We start from the raw sequence: 15,187 nt of genomic DNA on the forward strand, positions 1-15,187 counted from the left end.
TAAACACAAGCACAGTACTCAACAAAAACACAAGCACAGTACTCAACATAAACACAAGCAGAGTACTCAACATAAACACAAGCAGAGTACTCAACAAAAACACAAGCACAGTACTCAACAAAAACACAAGCAGTGTACTCGACATAAACACAAGCACAGTACTCAGCATAAACACAAGCAGAGTACTCAACATAAACACAAGCACAATACTCGACATAAACACAAGCACAGTACTCAACATAAACACAAGAGTTTTCTCTGCTTTATTTCCTTGGTGTTAACAGTGTTTATGCTTCACACTGTGACATTGCAGGATAAGGGAAAGCCACAAACTCTTAAATGCTGGTCCTGACCCTTAAACGCTGGTTCTGACTCTTAAACGTTTGTTCTGACTCTTAACCATTGTCCTGACACTTAAACGATGGTCCTGACTCTTAAACGCTGGTCCTGACTCTTAAACGTTTGTCCTGACTCTTAACTGTTGTCCTGACTCTTAACCATTGTCCTGACACTTAAACGATGGTCCTGACTCTTAAACACTGGTCCTGACACTTAAACGTTGGTCCTGACTCTTAAACGCTGGTCCTGACTCTTAAACGCTGGTTCTGATTCTCCACTTCATGCAGCAGTAACACCAGGTTTTATTTTGCTCACAGCATACAGTTGATCTTCTGTTAACAAACCACCTTTTAGGTAAGCATAACTGGGCCCAGGATATTTAAAAATAGATCAGTACCGTTTCTCATGTATTGCATCCCAGTGATCGTAGATCTAACTACAACTCCCAGAATTCCAAGCATGGACTCACATGATCCTTGTCACCAGATTATCAATTACACACGTGTCCTATGATTACCTGTCTAGTTTTACATGTACGTTTAGTAAACACTTTTGACCTGGATTGTGTTAGGTGTGGTGATGTGTTTTGGTTTGGACACTCACTCTTAGTGCACCTACGGTCCTGCACTACCTGTCTGAATCAAACCGTTTCATTTTATCTCCAAAAGTGTCTGATTAGTTTTGAAATGTTACACATTTCCAGATTCCTGATTTTTATACATGATTAGTTTTATACATAGTTTAAATAATACAATAGTAAAGACATCAAAGTTCACACAGACATCAAAGGAGAAAACACTTCAAGAATGTAGCATGTAAGCTATAATTATTCACTCTAATGTGGTATGTAGGCTACAATAACACACTCTTTTGATGTTAATCCATCTTTATAGTAAAAGGTAGCATCAGTGAGGTACAAAAAATGTATTAAGGTTGAGAAACCATACATAATACTGTATAATACAGTCTTCACTATTATATTAATAGTGATTTAGTATCATGTTGATGGTATGTCGTCTTATAGCTATGCCCCGTTTTGTTTTGTACATAGTTTTGTACATGTATTCTGTTTACACAGCTCAAGCACACTTATGTGATATATAGACAACACACAAGAGAAGGCCGGGAGTGTGAGGACAGCTGAGAGGAGGTGGAATGCTGTCAGACCCGTCCTGAGTGTCTGAAACACCGCAGTATCACACATGGGTTTCATTCCTTTGAGACTGAGCTCATGGGCACATTAAGACGTCGTCTTCCCGGCTGTGGTGACTCACGCTGTGCTGATGGCACAACACAGTCATGGACACGTACGCGTCCGCCGCTAAACAGAGACCCGCGCAGGTGTCGTCCCTCCACTCTAGGGAGACACACGTCCCCGCGGCTCCTGGGATCTGAAAGTGGCTTTTCATTCTGTTCAGTGAGCCATCACATCAAACGGCCCCTGCGCTCAATCGATGGAAATATATGAACAGAACGAGAAGGGTAAATCTGAATAGCGACAGCGCGGGCAGGAAATGCAGACGAACGGAATCAATATAAGAGATCAATGCACCATTCCTCTTCCGTCCTAATGCATTTATCTGTCATTATGTGCTGGGTTTTTTGATGTCTCGTTTAGCTGTGTCTGCTACTTGCTCAGTAGCTGCACGAGCTCCACGTTTTGGCCCTGCTGAGCTATGGCGAGGGCTGTGAGACCTTTGGCGTTTACCAGGTCCACGTTGCTGTGGTTCGTCAGCAGGGCTCTGACCACGGCGGGGCTGCCGGTGTGCGCGGCTAGGTGTAGCGGTGTGTTCCGGCTGTCGTTCTGGGCGTTGACGTCGGCGCGGTGGGCGATGAGGCGAAGCACGGTGGAGGACGCGCCGTTACGGCAGGCCAGGTGGAGCGCGGTCCACCCGCTCTTCTCGGCCAGGTTGGGGTCCGCCCCGGCGGAGAGCAGTGCGGTAACCGCCTCCTCCCGCCCGTGATGGCAGGCCAGATGCAGGGGCGTCCAGCCTCCCTCGCCACGGCTGTCCAACGTGCCCCCGCGTTCCCGGAGCACCAGCACCGTGTCGGGGTGGCCCTTCAGCGCGGCCAGGTGCATGGGCGTCCAGCCCTGGCGTGTGCGGACGTCGGGATCCTCGCCGCGGCCCAGCAGGAGACGACAGATACCCGTGCAGCCGCGGCTGGCAGCCAGGTGCAGGGCGGAGTAGCCACGCCCGTCCACGGCATCGGCGCACGCCCCGCTCGACAGCAGCAGACGCGCCACCCTGAAGTGGCCCTCGTCAGCGGCCAGGTGCAGGGGCGTGGCCTGGCCCGCGTCCACCGCGTTAGGGTCGGCGCCCCTGGCCAGTAGGAGTTTGGCAATGCGCAGGTGACCGTAGGCGCAGGCGACCTGAAGCGGTGTCCTCCCGCCACACGTCTCCCTCACGTCCACGGCCTCCGAGCGCAGGAGCAGGTGACGCACCACGCCCTCGTGGCCGTTCTGACACGCCAGGTGCAGGGGCGTCCAGCCATCCCCGTCCCTGACGTCCGAGGTGGCCCCGGCGTCCAGCAGCAGACGGACGGCCCGGTCGTCTCCGGCCTGCGCGGCGAAATGCAGCGGGGTCCAGAGGTCGTTGTCGCCGAGGTCAACGGCGGCACCTCGCTGGATCAGGAGAGCGCAGACGTCGTAGGACTTGTGCAGCGTGGCGATGGCGAGGGGCGTGTGTCCCCGGCTGCTCTGACAGTTCACCACGCCTCCCACGTCCAACACCGCACGCACACACTCCACGTCACCGCTGGCTACGGCGTGGTGGAGGAGAGAGTTGTTGTCTTTGAAGACCAATGACACGTGCTCTTTACTTACAACCTTCTTGAAAGTTTTGAAGTCCTTCCGTTTCAGGTAAGAGTAAACACTGACGCTTGGACCGTCTGTAAGCAAGACGGAACACCATCAACAGATTACACACTAACAATCATTTTAAGTCCTACAGCATTTTTGTCATCGATAATACATGCTGCATTTCAACAACGAACCTGAATTTGCATCTTGATTATCATCAGAGTCCTGAAAGAGCAAAAATGACAGGGTGAGTTTATGTAACACGGGTAAAATATGATGTGTTGTTCAGACAGACATCCCCTTCTTGGAAGGCCTGTAACATGCTGAAGCTCTGACGTTCACACGGGTGCTCACCACACTCGGCAAAGCAGGCAAAGGCGGTTTAAATCGGCGTGACCTCTTCTGTGCTTGTCCGCCTGAAATAGTGTCTGGAAGCTTCAGCTCATCACTCAGGGCTTCAGTTTTCCATACCATCTCTGTGAGGACACAGTGGAGGGAGCTGCTTAACAGTGTGTGTGTTATTGAACAGTGTGTGTATTGCTGAACAGTGTGTGTATTATTGAACAGTGTATTGCGTGTATTGCTTAACACTGAGTATTGCTGAACAGTGTGTATATTGCTGATCACTGTGTATTGCTGAGCAGTAAGACAGCCTGAGACCAGCGTTAATCTGCCCGAGCGTTAATCTCCTTGAGAAACCCTGGAGTTTTGGGCCCACTCTGCACTCCTGAGTTTCCTGAGTTTGCAGAATTTACTGACTCCCAACCCACATTCATCAACCCCTCTAAACATGTGCGATGATGAAGTGTCTTAATCAAAAGGTGATTAACATAGGTGATAAATACCATGCTAATTGCATAGTAATTTTACGCCCCTTGTCGTTATATAAGACGCATAGAAATTAACTGCGTCTTATTAAATCACTGCAAATGACCGTGATTTGTATTCATTAATATAGTTGGTAAATCAAGTATCATAATTTACTGAACTGTAATTAAATAATAAAGGTGACCTATTTACAGTGCAGTCAAAACGTAACAATTGTTTATTGAATCCTACTAAGAGATATAATCAGCCCTGTGAGCATTGCCCTCGGAGCACTGGATATGTTTGGTTTGTTTCCATAGCTACCTAATTCTTCGCTCCCTGTAGAGAGAGTCTAAACAAACACCCGGCGTGGTCGTACCGGTGAAGGCCGGTCTGGTGCTGGAGTCATGGTGCCAACATTGCTGCATCATTCTTAACATTTCGTCACATTTCTGAGGCTTGTCATCGGGGATCTTCTCAAGACTGGGCCTTTTGCCGGATGACACCCTGATCAGTATTTCCGTCAAATTCATCCCTGCGTAAAAAGGGAAACCGGAGAAGACATATTGTACTCACGAGGAACCGAGGATGATGAAAACGGCACCTCGTAGGATGTGAATAAAAATGTATTTGTGTCATTGATGTCCTGAGGTGAAAGAGTGCTGTATGAGGACACGAACCAACCTGGGTACGGCCGACTCTGACTTAAAATCTCCCACATCACAATGGAGAAGCTGTTATTATATAAAGAAAACACTGTTTTTAACCCAACAGAGCACTGATCTGTCCACCTTCACAAACACTGAGGTCTGTAGACTCTAAGATAAGTGCACTCAGTAAACTGTGCCAGCTCTCACCTGTAAACATCGTACTTGGACGTCGGAGGTTCAGGGTATTGGACAAAAGCTTCTGGTGGAACATATACGATATTTCCCCGAGCTGTCAAATGCTCGATGAACGTCGTCTTGCCTGAAGAGTCTTCCCATTTAATTAACCCAAAATCAGATAACTTACAGAAATAAAAGAATTAAAAAACAGTTAGTGCATGAAGCTATTTGTTTTATGTTTCTATAGTGTTTTTTTCTCTCTATTCAAGGTGTGTTTAATTTAATATGAGGTATGCATGGATCTCGTGGAATGAAGCACCTTAACGTGAAGACAATCATCCAGAAGGATGTTGGCTAGCTTCAGGTTCAGATGAAGGAGAGGAGGCTCCATGCTGTGGAGGGCCTCCATACCCATCGCCACCTCATGGATCATCTGAAACTTCTTTGGCCACATCAGAACATGGGTTGTAAGAAGGTTGTCGAGCGATCCTCGGTTCATAAAGTCCATTACGACTGCAGGTGGGTCTTTGCAAAAGCCATAAACTGATACCAAGTACTTAGATTTTGTCTGTCGTATTTTTGAGACCTGCAACATGTTCCTAGGGAGAGAAAATAAATATATAATGCATGCTTAACGCATGCACAAGTAAACAAGTAAACATTTAAACTTAACCCACAAGCAACAGTAGATGGGTAAACATTACATCTGAACTGGGTCTAAACATTCAGCTACTGATTTAAATCCTTGGCCTTCACAGACGGAGCTGTGCAAGAAATCAGGTGCACACTAATGTGTCTGTAGTTTTCAGTGCTGCCGTGTTTGGACAGGCATACCTGTAATCTCTGGAGCTCGAGAATGTCTTAACGGCACGCCTCTCCTGTTCGAGTTTGTGCTTCACCTTGTAGACACGACCGAACCTACGCTCCGAAACTTTGTCCCAATCCACTTCGAATTCTTCCTTTTTGAAACAGGCCAAACTGTCCCTGCCGTTGGGGACATTGTCCATTCGCAAGAAGCTGGGCTCTGCCATTAAGCTCTGTTTCCTAAGATCCACGCGTTCTGAAACTGAAACGTTTGTAGGTTAGTGACTGCACAATCTATACCTGCTTCTGGGAGGAGCTTTGTGCCTGCTCATTATCAGCATAAGAATGTCACTTAGCAAGCTGTACGAGTCAGACTACACTAGCCCAGTGCTGTGTTCATAAATGACGATGTGTACATGGACAGCAAACCCTGCACAAAAAAAAGGTTTTACATGGATTTGTATTGTGTCAGTGTCTTTATTAATATCTACCAGTTGGCCTATGCAGGAACAGGGCCAAAAGACTTACTCCAGAAACCTCTTATGTATTCACCATTGCTAAGACCTCAGTATGATGCATCTAATGCATGAATTTCATACAGTTTTTGGACACTTATAGTCTTGTTGCATCCATTTGAATCACCCCTTTGCTCTGTGATTGCAGTGGTAGGGGCCCCTTTGCTCTATGATTGCAGTGGTAGGGGCCTCTTTGCTCTGTGATTTCAGTGTTAGGGGCCCCTTTGCTCTGTGATTGCAGTCTTGCGAGCTGCCCATTGTTGGTATTTTGGCTCACCACCGACTGCTGCGTGTTGTATTTTCTGTTTGTGAGAGGACCAAATTGATGATTATTTCTTTTTTCCCTGAAGTACTAACATTATGTTCTGTTTGATATGCACACAGTAGCTATCTCCAATTTGCTTTACTTTTTAGTTCAACTTTATGATGAAGGTGTGTTTTTTACTGTATGAGATAAGACCATAAATAATTAACAATAATCCCTATAGGGTCGTTTCTGTACTCCTGTATGTCCTTTGGCCACTAATTATCATTTATACACATTCAATGACTCTTTGCATTAGCATTTTCTAGTCATTTCAGTCATTCCATAACTAATTTACACTGCAAATAAAACACACTAAATTAGATTTCAAAAGTTTTTAAACTTTAAATAGTTATTGTTTGAACCACAATGTTTTTTGGCCATGAATACCAAGTATGAAGATATAAAAGTTTTGATACCTCCTGGCCTTTGTGTTATAGATTTTTGTGATGGAATTAAACATCACCTTATTTTCTCACCTTATAAAGGTTATGATGGTCATTATAGTTCATATGGTTGCAGCTGGAATAATACATAAACTTCACATCCTCATCCTGCATTTTCCTCCATCTCTCTCTCTCTCTCTCTCTCTCTCTCTCTCTCTCTCTCTCCCTCTCTCCCTCTCCCCATCTCTCTCTCTCCCTCTCTCACCCCATTTCTCTCTTTCTCTCCCCATCTCTCTCTTTCTCTCTCCCCTCTCTCTCCCTTTTTTATCCGAGTTCATGGTTGTTTAGAAATGCACCAGGAACCTTCTTGGTTTCTAGGAGTCTCTGTTTTCAATCTGTCTCCTGTGGTGTGTAGGTTTCCAGCAGGAACTATTGAATCATTTCAATTACACAATACTATTAAGGATTTTATAAAATGATCCTCTCAATCACAATGTCAGCCCAGCGTACATGTACACACCACTCATTTAAACAGAGGAATCAGTGCCTGCTTAAATGCTGCCTTCTCTTTTTCATCTTACACACTGTAGACGACAAACCTCATATGTTGAGGTTGAGCTGAACCAAAGTGTGTATGACTGCGTGTGTATGACACTCTGTGTATGGCTCAGTGTGTGTGTGTTTGCGCATGCATATGTATGCTGTGGAACGCAGAAGGGTTCAGGAATATTTACATACTCATTTGCATTGGCATTCCTCAAGTGCTGTTGTAAATAGGTCTACATAAAAAAGAGGCTTGATGAATCCCAAATCAATTACAGCAACAATTGGTATTTATCGTATTTCTCATTGCAATCTTTAATTTTAGGTTTTTGTCCTTAATGCCTTCTTGCCTTTCATGTCTTAATGGAGATGATTGCAGAAACAATGGAGCCAATCACAGATCTGCGTTTCTGATCCAAGAAGCTTGATGTACCTGGGCGGCTGTATCAAGTCATGACCGAGCTGTTCCAGTACTGGAGTTCCAGCAGATGAGAACAACACATCAGAGCTGCATTGCAAAATCCAAATTCATCACAGACAATGTTGACTAATTTGCTCACGCTAAATTGCATTGTAGCGGATGATGAATCTCAGAGCTGCAGGCTCAATAACAGAAGACTTGAAAGGAAATCTTTCACCTTTGTATTTTCAGAATTTGGTAATAAACGTGCCTATCATTGCACAGAAGCAGCTGTTTGACTGACTGTACCAGCTTACCAAGGCCTGGCCCAACACCCCGTAGGGAGGTGGAGGTATAGCCAGGGCCCAACACCCCGTAGGGAGGTGGAGGTATAGCCAGGGCCCAACACCCCGTAGGGAGGTGGAGGTATAGCCAGGGCCCAACACCCCATAGGGAGGTGGAGGTATAGCCAGGGCCCAACACCCCATAGGGAAGTGGAGGTATAGCCAGGGCCCAACACCCCGTAGGGAGGTGGAGGTATAGCCAGGGCCCAGCACCTGCACGAGGGTCGAGCCTGAACATAGCGTGCTGCAAGGTTGCGCTTTTCACAAAAACATAATTTAAGGTGGTCTGACTTAAAAAAAAAAAAACCCTGGGATGACAACAACTGTTGTAAAAAAGCGCTATATAAATAAAATGTGATTGATTTGATGAATCATGATGCTACTCTGTGCAGGTCTGGGTCTTGCTCATGGTGAAGTGGATGCCCCATCACGTGAATAGACGTGAGTAGGCGTGGGCACACGTGGGCAGCCCCGCAGACCTTTGTGAACAATGTTTGTTAAGCAACAGAAGGCGCAGAGTCAGACAGACGAAGAAGCAGCCCAATACCACTGCAAGGACCACTATCTCTGCTTCCGCCAGGCCTGGTGGGCAAACTGAATGCCAGGCAATGCTAAAACCATGTGCCAACCTCGAAAAAAATGTGTGATCCAAGATTCAATTACCTGTCTCCCCAAATGAAGGATTGTCTATTTCCTTCAGAACAGGAACAAAAGAAATGAGATTCCTCCTCCTGCTGATATCACTCCCACCACCATCAGTGCTAGGCACACTGAGCTGTTGATGGTGAACGGAGCAGTGAAAACCTTATTTATCACTTCATTTGAGGACCTTGTGCCTTAAATATGGACTTCAGTGCACATATAACATATCTTTGGTATTTTAAAGTCAAGCCCCTTTGAGGACTACAGGATTGAGACAGTGAGAAACTTCACAAGTGCATTTATACGTTTGAAAGTCTGGAAATAGTCCATTCTGACAAAAACTGAGGGGAAAGTTGACATGGAATAGAAGCGAGCGATGACAGGTGGAGGATCAGCGTGTGAGATTCAGACGCCTGGCCAGGAGTGATGGATGTTCTCCAAGGTCCTACTGAAAGAGACTCACCCTCTCACACCGAGAGCGTGTCCTCGGGCACACGCTCAGATCGCAGTGTAAGTAAGCAGTGGTGCAGTTCATCTGGAACAGACTGATGGTGAAACTAGCTCTTTGTGACAGCCCACGGGCGGAGCGGGCCGATGACTCGTGCCTTTAAGGCTAACCTGGTGAGTTGCTCACAAGACAAACATGCTTCCTGAAACGGCTTACATAGTGAAACTAATGAGACCTAGAAAGGTGTGCGCATGCAGCAACACAGTAGGATTCATTAGCTGTCATTACCGTACAGTAATAACTGAAGATGATATTTGTGTTCTACAGTTCTACAGTTCTGCACCTTCCAAAAACACCAACCTAGTCCTGCGGTCTTTGTGTCAAAGCTTTGAATGCAAAAACATTCACGTTGCTGTGAATTCTGCTAATTTTACCTTCACGGGACATTTTACATCACACCAGAGAAAAAACAAAAACTTTCACCTTAAAAGCAAAGGTCGTCATTTGACAAAGACAAACGACCTGTGGGTTCCCAGGTTGAGGGCACGTTTTGTACAGCTTTGCAGCTCCGTTGTAAAGCCCAGCACAGGGACTAGACATGGTCTAGTGACACAAGCCAACAGCCAAAAGACACACACACACACACACACACACACACACACACACACACACACACACCAGCCATTTGATGTCCTGCATGCGACAAACACTGCTTCGATCTGACAGGATATTAGACAGCAGCCATTTGCAGCTAAGTGCAGTCAAGCTTTTTGGGGCAGACTTTGGGCTGTGGAGGTGCTGGTCTTGGGTGATAAGACTGGTTCAGGGGGCTCAGGAGCTCTGTCCCATACGCAGAGGGGATTTACACAGGCCAATATGCCTGCAAGATATGGAATATATAATCTAGGACGAATCAACAGATTTGGGTGAAAGCAGCAGCATTGAGGCATGAGTATTTCAAAGCAAAGCTGCACCTTGAACACGGACAGCAGGTCCAGCGGGACTCGTCCAATCTGATGGCGGGTAAGAGGCGGCAAGACTTTATCTCTAAGTTCACCTGGGTGCTGTTTGTTTTCAGGCTTATGATAACACACAGATTTCTGAGAGCAGGCACAACATCTCTAGGCATGATATGTCTCCCCAGGTCCACACATCTCTGCTGTGAAGTTATCACCGCCACAGATGTCATCAGAGATATGAGCCAAACTTGGACAGCATGGTCATCTGTGTTTGTCCAAATTATCCTCCTGTCTATGTGACCGATTCACCTTGCACACAGTAGCAAAACTTCCCTGGAGAAAAACCTGATCCAAGGACTTCCTAATTGTTTTCATGAATTACAGATTTATGCTAAAATACGAACAGGTATTTACAACCCCGGGCTTAATTGCAGTATTATGCAGCTAATGTGGTGTTCTGATCCGAAAGTAAAAAAAAAACAGGCCATAAGATTCTGGTTCTCTCCTGCGTCACCAGCAGATCTGACATTAGCTTGGCAGACCTCACCGGGCTCAATTCAAAAGGTGCAGTAGTGGACAGGTGACCTGCACCTTCCTTTGATAAATGTAGCAGACCTGTTTGGGTCAGATCTATTGCTTCTGTCTCTGAACCTGCCAAGTTTACATCCCTGCAGGGCCAGGCAGGCGTGCAGCCCGTGTGGAGTGTCCTGTAATAATAACGTTTTTCTTCCCACAGCGTCTGGCGCCAGGCTGTGAGGCTGAGAGACGCCTGGATGCCCTCAGCATGGCTCAGAAGCCTGTCAGGCTCCCTGATGGGGCAGTAGGCAGTGGGGGAGAGGCAGGCTGTGAGCAGGAAGACGGGATATAACAGAGACTGCGGCTAGAGAAGCAGATCGAGACGTAGATGGCTTTAAGGACAGATGTATGGATGAAGTGTGTGTGGTTCGCCTCCTCCCTGGTTTTGAGACCCTGGCAGTTTGGATCAATGCAATCTGCCAGGGATGGTCTCTTTCAGTCAGTGCAAACTTGGTTGCTTTGTACAGGAACACTGAGTCATGAATGTCCTTTCTGTTTGATGCAGGGACTGTGATGGATGATAAAGTAGTTTAAAGTGTACTTGCCTGATTTATTGTATCTGTACCAGATTTTGGAGGTTCAGCACTGGCTGGAGAAGCCAAGTGTTGAGCAGGCTGAAAACTCTCAGCGGCAGCTGGTGAAACAGCTGTCTTCATTTGGCCTTTGGGGCTTTCCTGCGAATTGTGGGCTCGACTTTGACAGGATGGCACAGTGCTTTGCAGAACAACCATGGCAGGGGTCTGATTCTTGCTTTGTTTGCTAACACCATTGAACACCGTTGAAGGTCTCTCCTCCGACCAAACCAGCATGCGTGTGCTGTGGTGTCTGTGTTCCTCTTGAGTTTCTTTCTTCGGCTGTGTTTGGCTCACACGTCTCACTTCCAGCCCCTACAGATGGAGCGTGACTGCTCCGATTTAAGATTTGCTCAGGCTTCAAAGTTTGGTTTATAAACACACTCCACCTAACTCCACCTCCCTCTGTGGTTTCTAAAAGCTTGAAGGCGACAGCTGTACGACTAGGATGTGAGACCGAACGCTGTGAGAAGCTGACTGAAGAAATTTCTTGTTATATCTTTTTATGTACAAGTTTGAGAAAGAGAACGTCCCGTTTATCCACAACAGACACCGCGAACAAGCGTTTCTGTGCCACAGTCGGGGTTGTTGGGGAGTTGAGGTTATATGTTGAGGGGCTTTGCGGAGAAGGTGGCATGGAAGAAAGACTCCTTTGTCCTCTGTCTGACCGTGCGGCTGTTGTGCTTAGCGGTGTGATAGATGAGTTTACTGCACCTTTTCCTGTAGCTGGCCAGGTGTTTGTGAACCTGATTAGCCTCTCAGAGTGTGATGTTAGCACTTTCTGAAACACAGTGTGCTCTCTCTTCTTCCCTGCAGAATGGAAACTTGCAGAGCCACATGCTTTTCCCGAGATGTGTAATGTGACGGGCGTAGGCGCAGACCTGGGGGCCAGTGACGGCTCACCCAGGACACGAGCAGACCGAGAGGGCGCCTGGCTGGCATGACTTGATAGAAAAGTCAAAGGCGTCACACTTCCTGTTAGGGACAGAGCTGGAAGCTGCCTGGCAGGGAAGAGACTGGCAGGGTGACCTTCAAAGACCGATGACGAGTTCTGCACCCCTCTCACAGTCTGCTGGAAGGAATCTGTGGGTTTTTTTTTTTGCAGCTGATGGTCAGACGTACGTGCGTAATGCATGGTGCTAAACGGGTGAGTTGACAAGCGTGAAGTTTGAATTCTTCACCTGTAATCTGTGGAATCACTTGTTCTCCAGCCAGACTGAGCAGTAACCCTCACAGCACCAGGGAACGTGATGCTGCTGTAAGCATGTGGCATCAATCTATTGACCAATGTGCTAATGTTCATGTCCGTTATCTATTATGGATAATCTGTCAGGGCGTTCATTTCCCCAAGGATATAGTTTCATTTTCAATAATAGCTTTACAGGGACATTCAGATAAATGGAAAAAAAATGATTGTCAGTAGATGAAATGTTTTGAAGGCCTATCAGGAGAATTTTGGTTTGAATAACCTTTTTTTTTTACCTTTGATTACACCTGATGATCTTTCTGTGAAATGGACAGGCTGTACAGTTAGAAATTTGAATGCTCCTTTATGGCCAGCATACCAGTACTGTGAGATGATAGGAGGAACGGAGAAGATGAACGGAGAAGATGAACGCACCGCTATTCCCACTTGTGTGTTTCCTCTGGAGGCTCCAGGGTTCACTGGTTCACCGGCACTTTCATCTCTTGCAAGAAACGATTCTTGGTAACAAGCTGGATACCAAAGATGAAGTCACAAACGATCCTGTATGCTTTGACTGTAGCAACTCGGGCATTGGTGAAGAGATGCATCGAGATCCCATCCTCAGAACTTGGAGAGGTGAGCACTGAAGCATGAGGAAACCCAGAAGCGTGTCGCTTCACATCTGTACCACGTGTGACCACGGGCCCATTGGTGATGAGCGATCTTGTGCTCCGTGCTGTTTTGATAGGTGCACCCTGTGAATGCGATCCTGCCGATAATGTCGAGGGGACTTCAGAAGCTCGGGGTCACTACGCTCAGACCGGGCGTATTCTTCGGCTTCACGTGCCTGTTTTCAAATGCATCTCCTGGGGTGTTGCCTTCAGGGGCTAAGTGCGTTCTGTCTGACTGAGCTGTCAGGAGCGTTACATCAGGCCTGCCCTTTGGTCGAAACACCTTCCTCCATCCGTGAACACGGCCTTGGCAGGAATCGAAGGGTTAGTGCATACCAAAAACTTTGGGGGTTTGTTAGTTATTCTCCCTAGTTTTCCCTCCGTTCCCGTCTTCTCCCCAAGGTTATCAATTATTGTTAGACCGGAGGATGTTGCCACAGGAACGCTCTTTATGGGCAAAGGAGTAATAGAATCCATGATTCTTTGATTTTTGCTATTAAGCAGAGCATGAAGTGAAGTTCTGGTCCTCTGGATGGATGGTGCGAAGTCGTCATGGTACCATTGATCCTTGGCCCAGAACCAGAGCCTCTGTGTCTGAGATCAATGAGAAATGCATTCTGGGAGGAAGCAGCAGATTTAACGTACTTTCATTGCTTGGGGTGAATGAACATGTCCCCTGGTCTAAAACAAACTCCTCTACTCTTGCGCTAATTACATCTTCAGCAAGAGCATTCATTGTATTTGCAGAAGATGAATGGTACCTTTCATTAGGTGTATGGAACACATCTGTCCCTGGAGGCGTGATTAGAGCCGTAGTTAGGAGCGGAGAGCTCTCTGTGAAGACTGCTACAGTTGTGACAGGGCTTGTTTTGGTCTTTTAATGGCAGATCAGATTTGAAGGTTACACTGTCCATTTGTAGTGACTGATAGCTTCTCAAGTTCGCACTCTGGGCCATAACTGAACAAAAGCAAACATTAAAATCCAGATCATTGCAAATGTGACAGTTATGCAACTTTTTCTGCCTTAATTATTAAAAAAATATTTCAGAACAAATAAATTTTTTGGCAGTGCAGAATGTTACCATAACTGAAAAAGAGTTATGATACAACAGTAAAGTAAACCATGGTTTGATATTCACAGACCAGTCAGTACAATAACACATTTGCTCACTTTACATAAACTTTACAAGATTTTTCCTTACCACACAAATAACTTAGAATCCTATATATTTCAGAGTAAATTTGCAAATTAAAACTATATTAATATGTAATGACTTTGGATTTGCATTTGTTTGTTTGATCTGATCTGCATGTATTTACATTAATCAAATATTCCTTAGATTTCCATCAAGGGGAGAACTCCAGCTAGTATACACCATACACCAGCATCTTCAAGACAACAAGAACATACCTAACAGTCCAAATATAAGACATATGAAGCTCCATTATTACCAATCCTGTTTTGCCACTACTGTCACTGTCCATGCAAATGGAGTGTTTTTACAAAGCTTCTTTGTGACAAAATACAATTACGGTAAAACCATAATAATCCCAGTCAAACGAATGTCAGTCAGAACGAAGAAGAGCACACTGTCCTGAAAATACCCCCTTCCTCTCCGCTCATTTACACTTAGACTGGATTACTGACACGAGGGGAGTTAAAAGGTTTGGGGGGGGGGGGGGGTGTAAGTGAGAGGAATTTTCAATCATCACACCATCTGATTCATTTCCATCTGGGTAAATTTGCCCAATAGGCATGGGTTCCTGGGCGCAAAGTTAAGCACCTCAGAATGATCTTAATGCCGTTAGTATCCTGCAGAAACCAGTGCATCTTATGCACATATCTACACACTGGTATGAAAACTCACATCACATGCAGAGGCTCAAGACAAAACTCTAAGTGTACTCACTGAACCTCTTATAATAGAAACTTTGACAGATGACTGGTAAAGAGTGAATCAGACATTGTAAGATCAGTATGAAATCTTGTAAAATCATCATGAAAGCTGATATGAAACCACTCACTCATGATGACTAACATCACGCCATATTTAGGTCTGAAGG

General features: G+C 45.9%; 1 protein-coding gene across 1 annotated transcript; it reads right to left on the reverse strand.

Annotated features, from left to right (window-relative positions):
• Positions 1-240: 240 nt before the first annotated feature.
• Positions 241-5,883, reverse strand: ankk1 (ankyrin repeat and kinase domain containing 1). Its single transcript, XM_076977076.1, has 8 exons — positions 5,608-5,883; positions 5,093-5,372; positions 4,804-4,955; positions 4,631-4,680; positions 4,326-4,481; positions 3,494-3,615; positions 3,334-3,364; positions 241-3,228 (listed from the first exon to the last, which is right to left on the reverse strand). Exons 1-8 carry the CDS (start codon positions 5,802-5,804, stop codon positions 1,967-1,969), a joined length of 2,250 nt encoding a protein of 749 aa, XP_076833191.1. The 5' UTR covers positions 5,805-5,883; the 3' UTR covers positions 241-1,966.
• Between the last annotated feature and the right edge of the window lie 9,304 nt (positions 5,884-15,187).

This window comes from Brachyhypopomus gauderio, chromosome 16, assembly GCF_052324685.1.
Source record: "Brachyhypopomus gauderio isolate BG-103 chromosome 16, BGAUD_0.2, whole genome shotgun sequence".
Lineage (NCBI taxonomy): Eukaryota > Metazoa > Chordata > Actinopteri > Gymnotiformes > Hypopomidae > Brachyhypopomus > Brachyhypopomus gauderio.

Bases quoted from the DNA above. Each gene is read 5' to 3' on its own strand.
- ankk1 (XM_076977076.1), bottom strand. From the start codon at position 5,804: ATGGCAGAGCCCAGCTTCTTGCGAATGGACAATGTCCCCAACGGCAGG. The intron at 4,681-4,803 runs GTGAGAGCTGGC...ATATAATAACAG, and splicing joins TCCAAGTACGATGTTTACAG to CTTCTCCATTGTGATGTGGG. The intron at 3,616-4,325 runs GTACGACCACGC...GTGTCCTCACAG, and splicing joins CACCAGACCGGCCTTCACCG to AGATGGTATGGAAAACTGAA.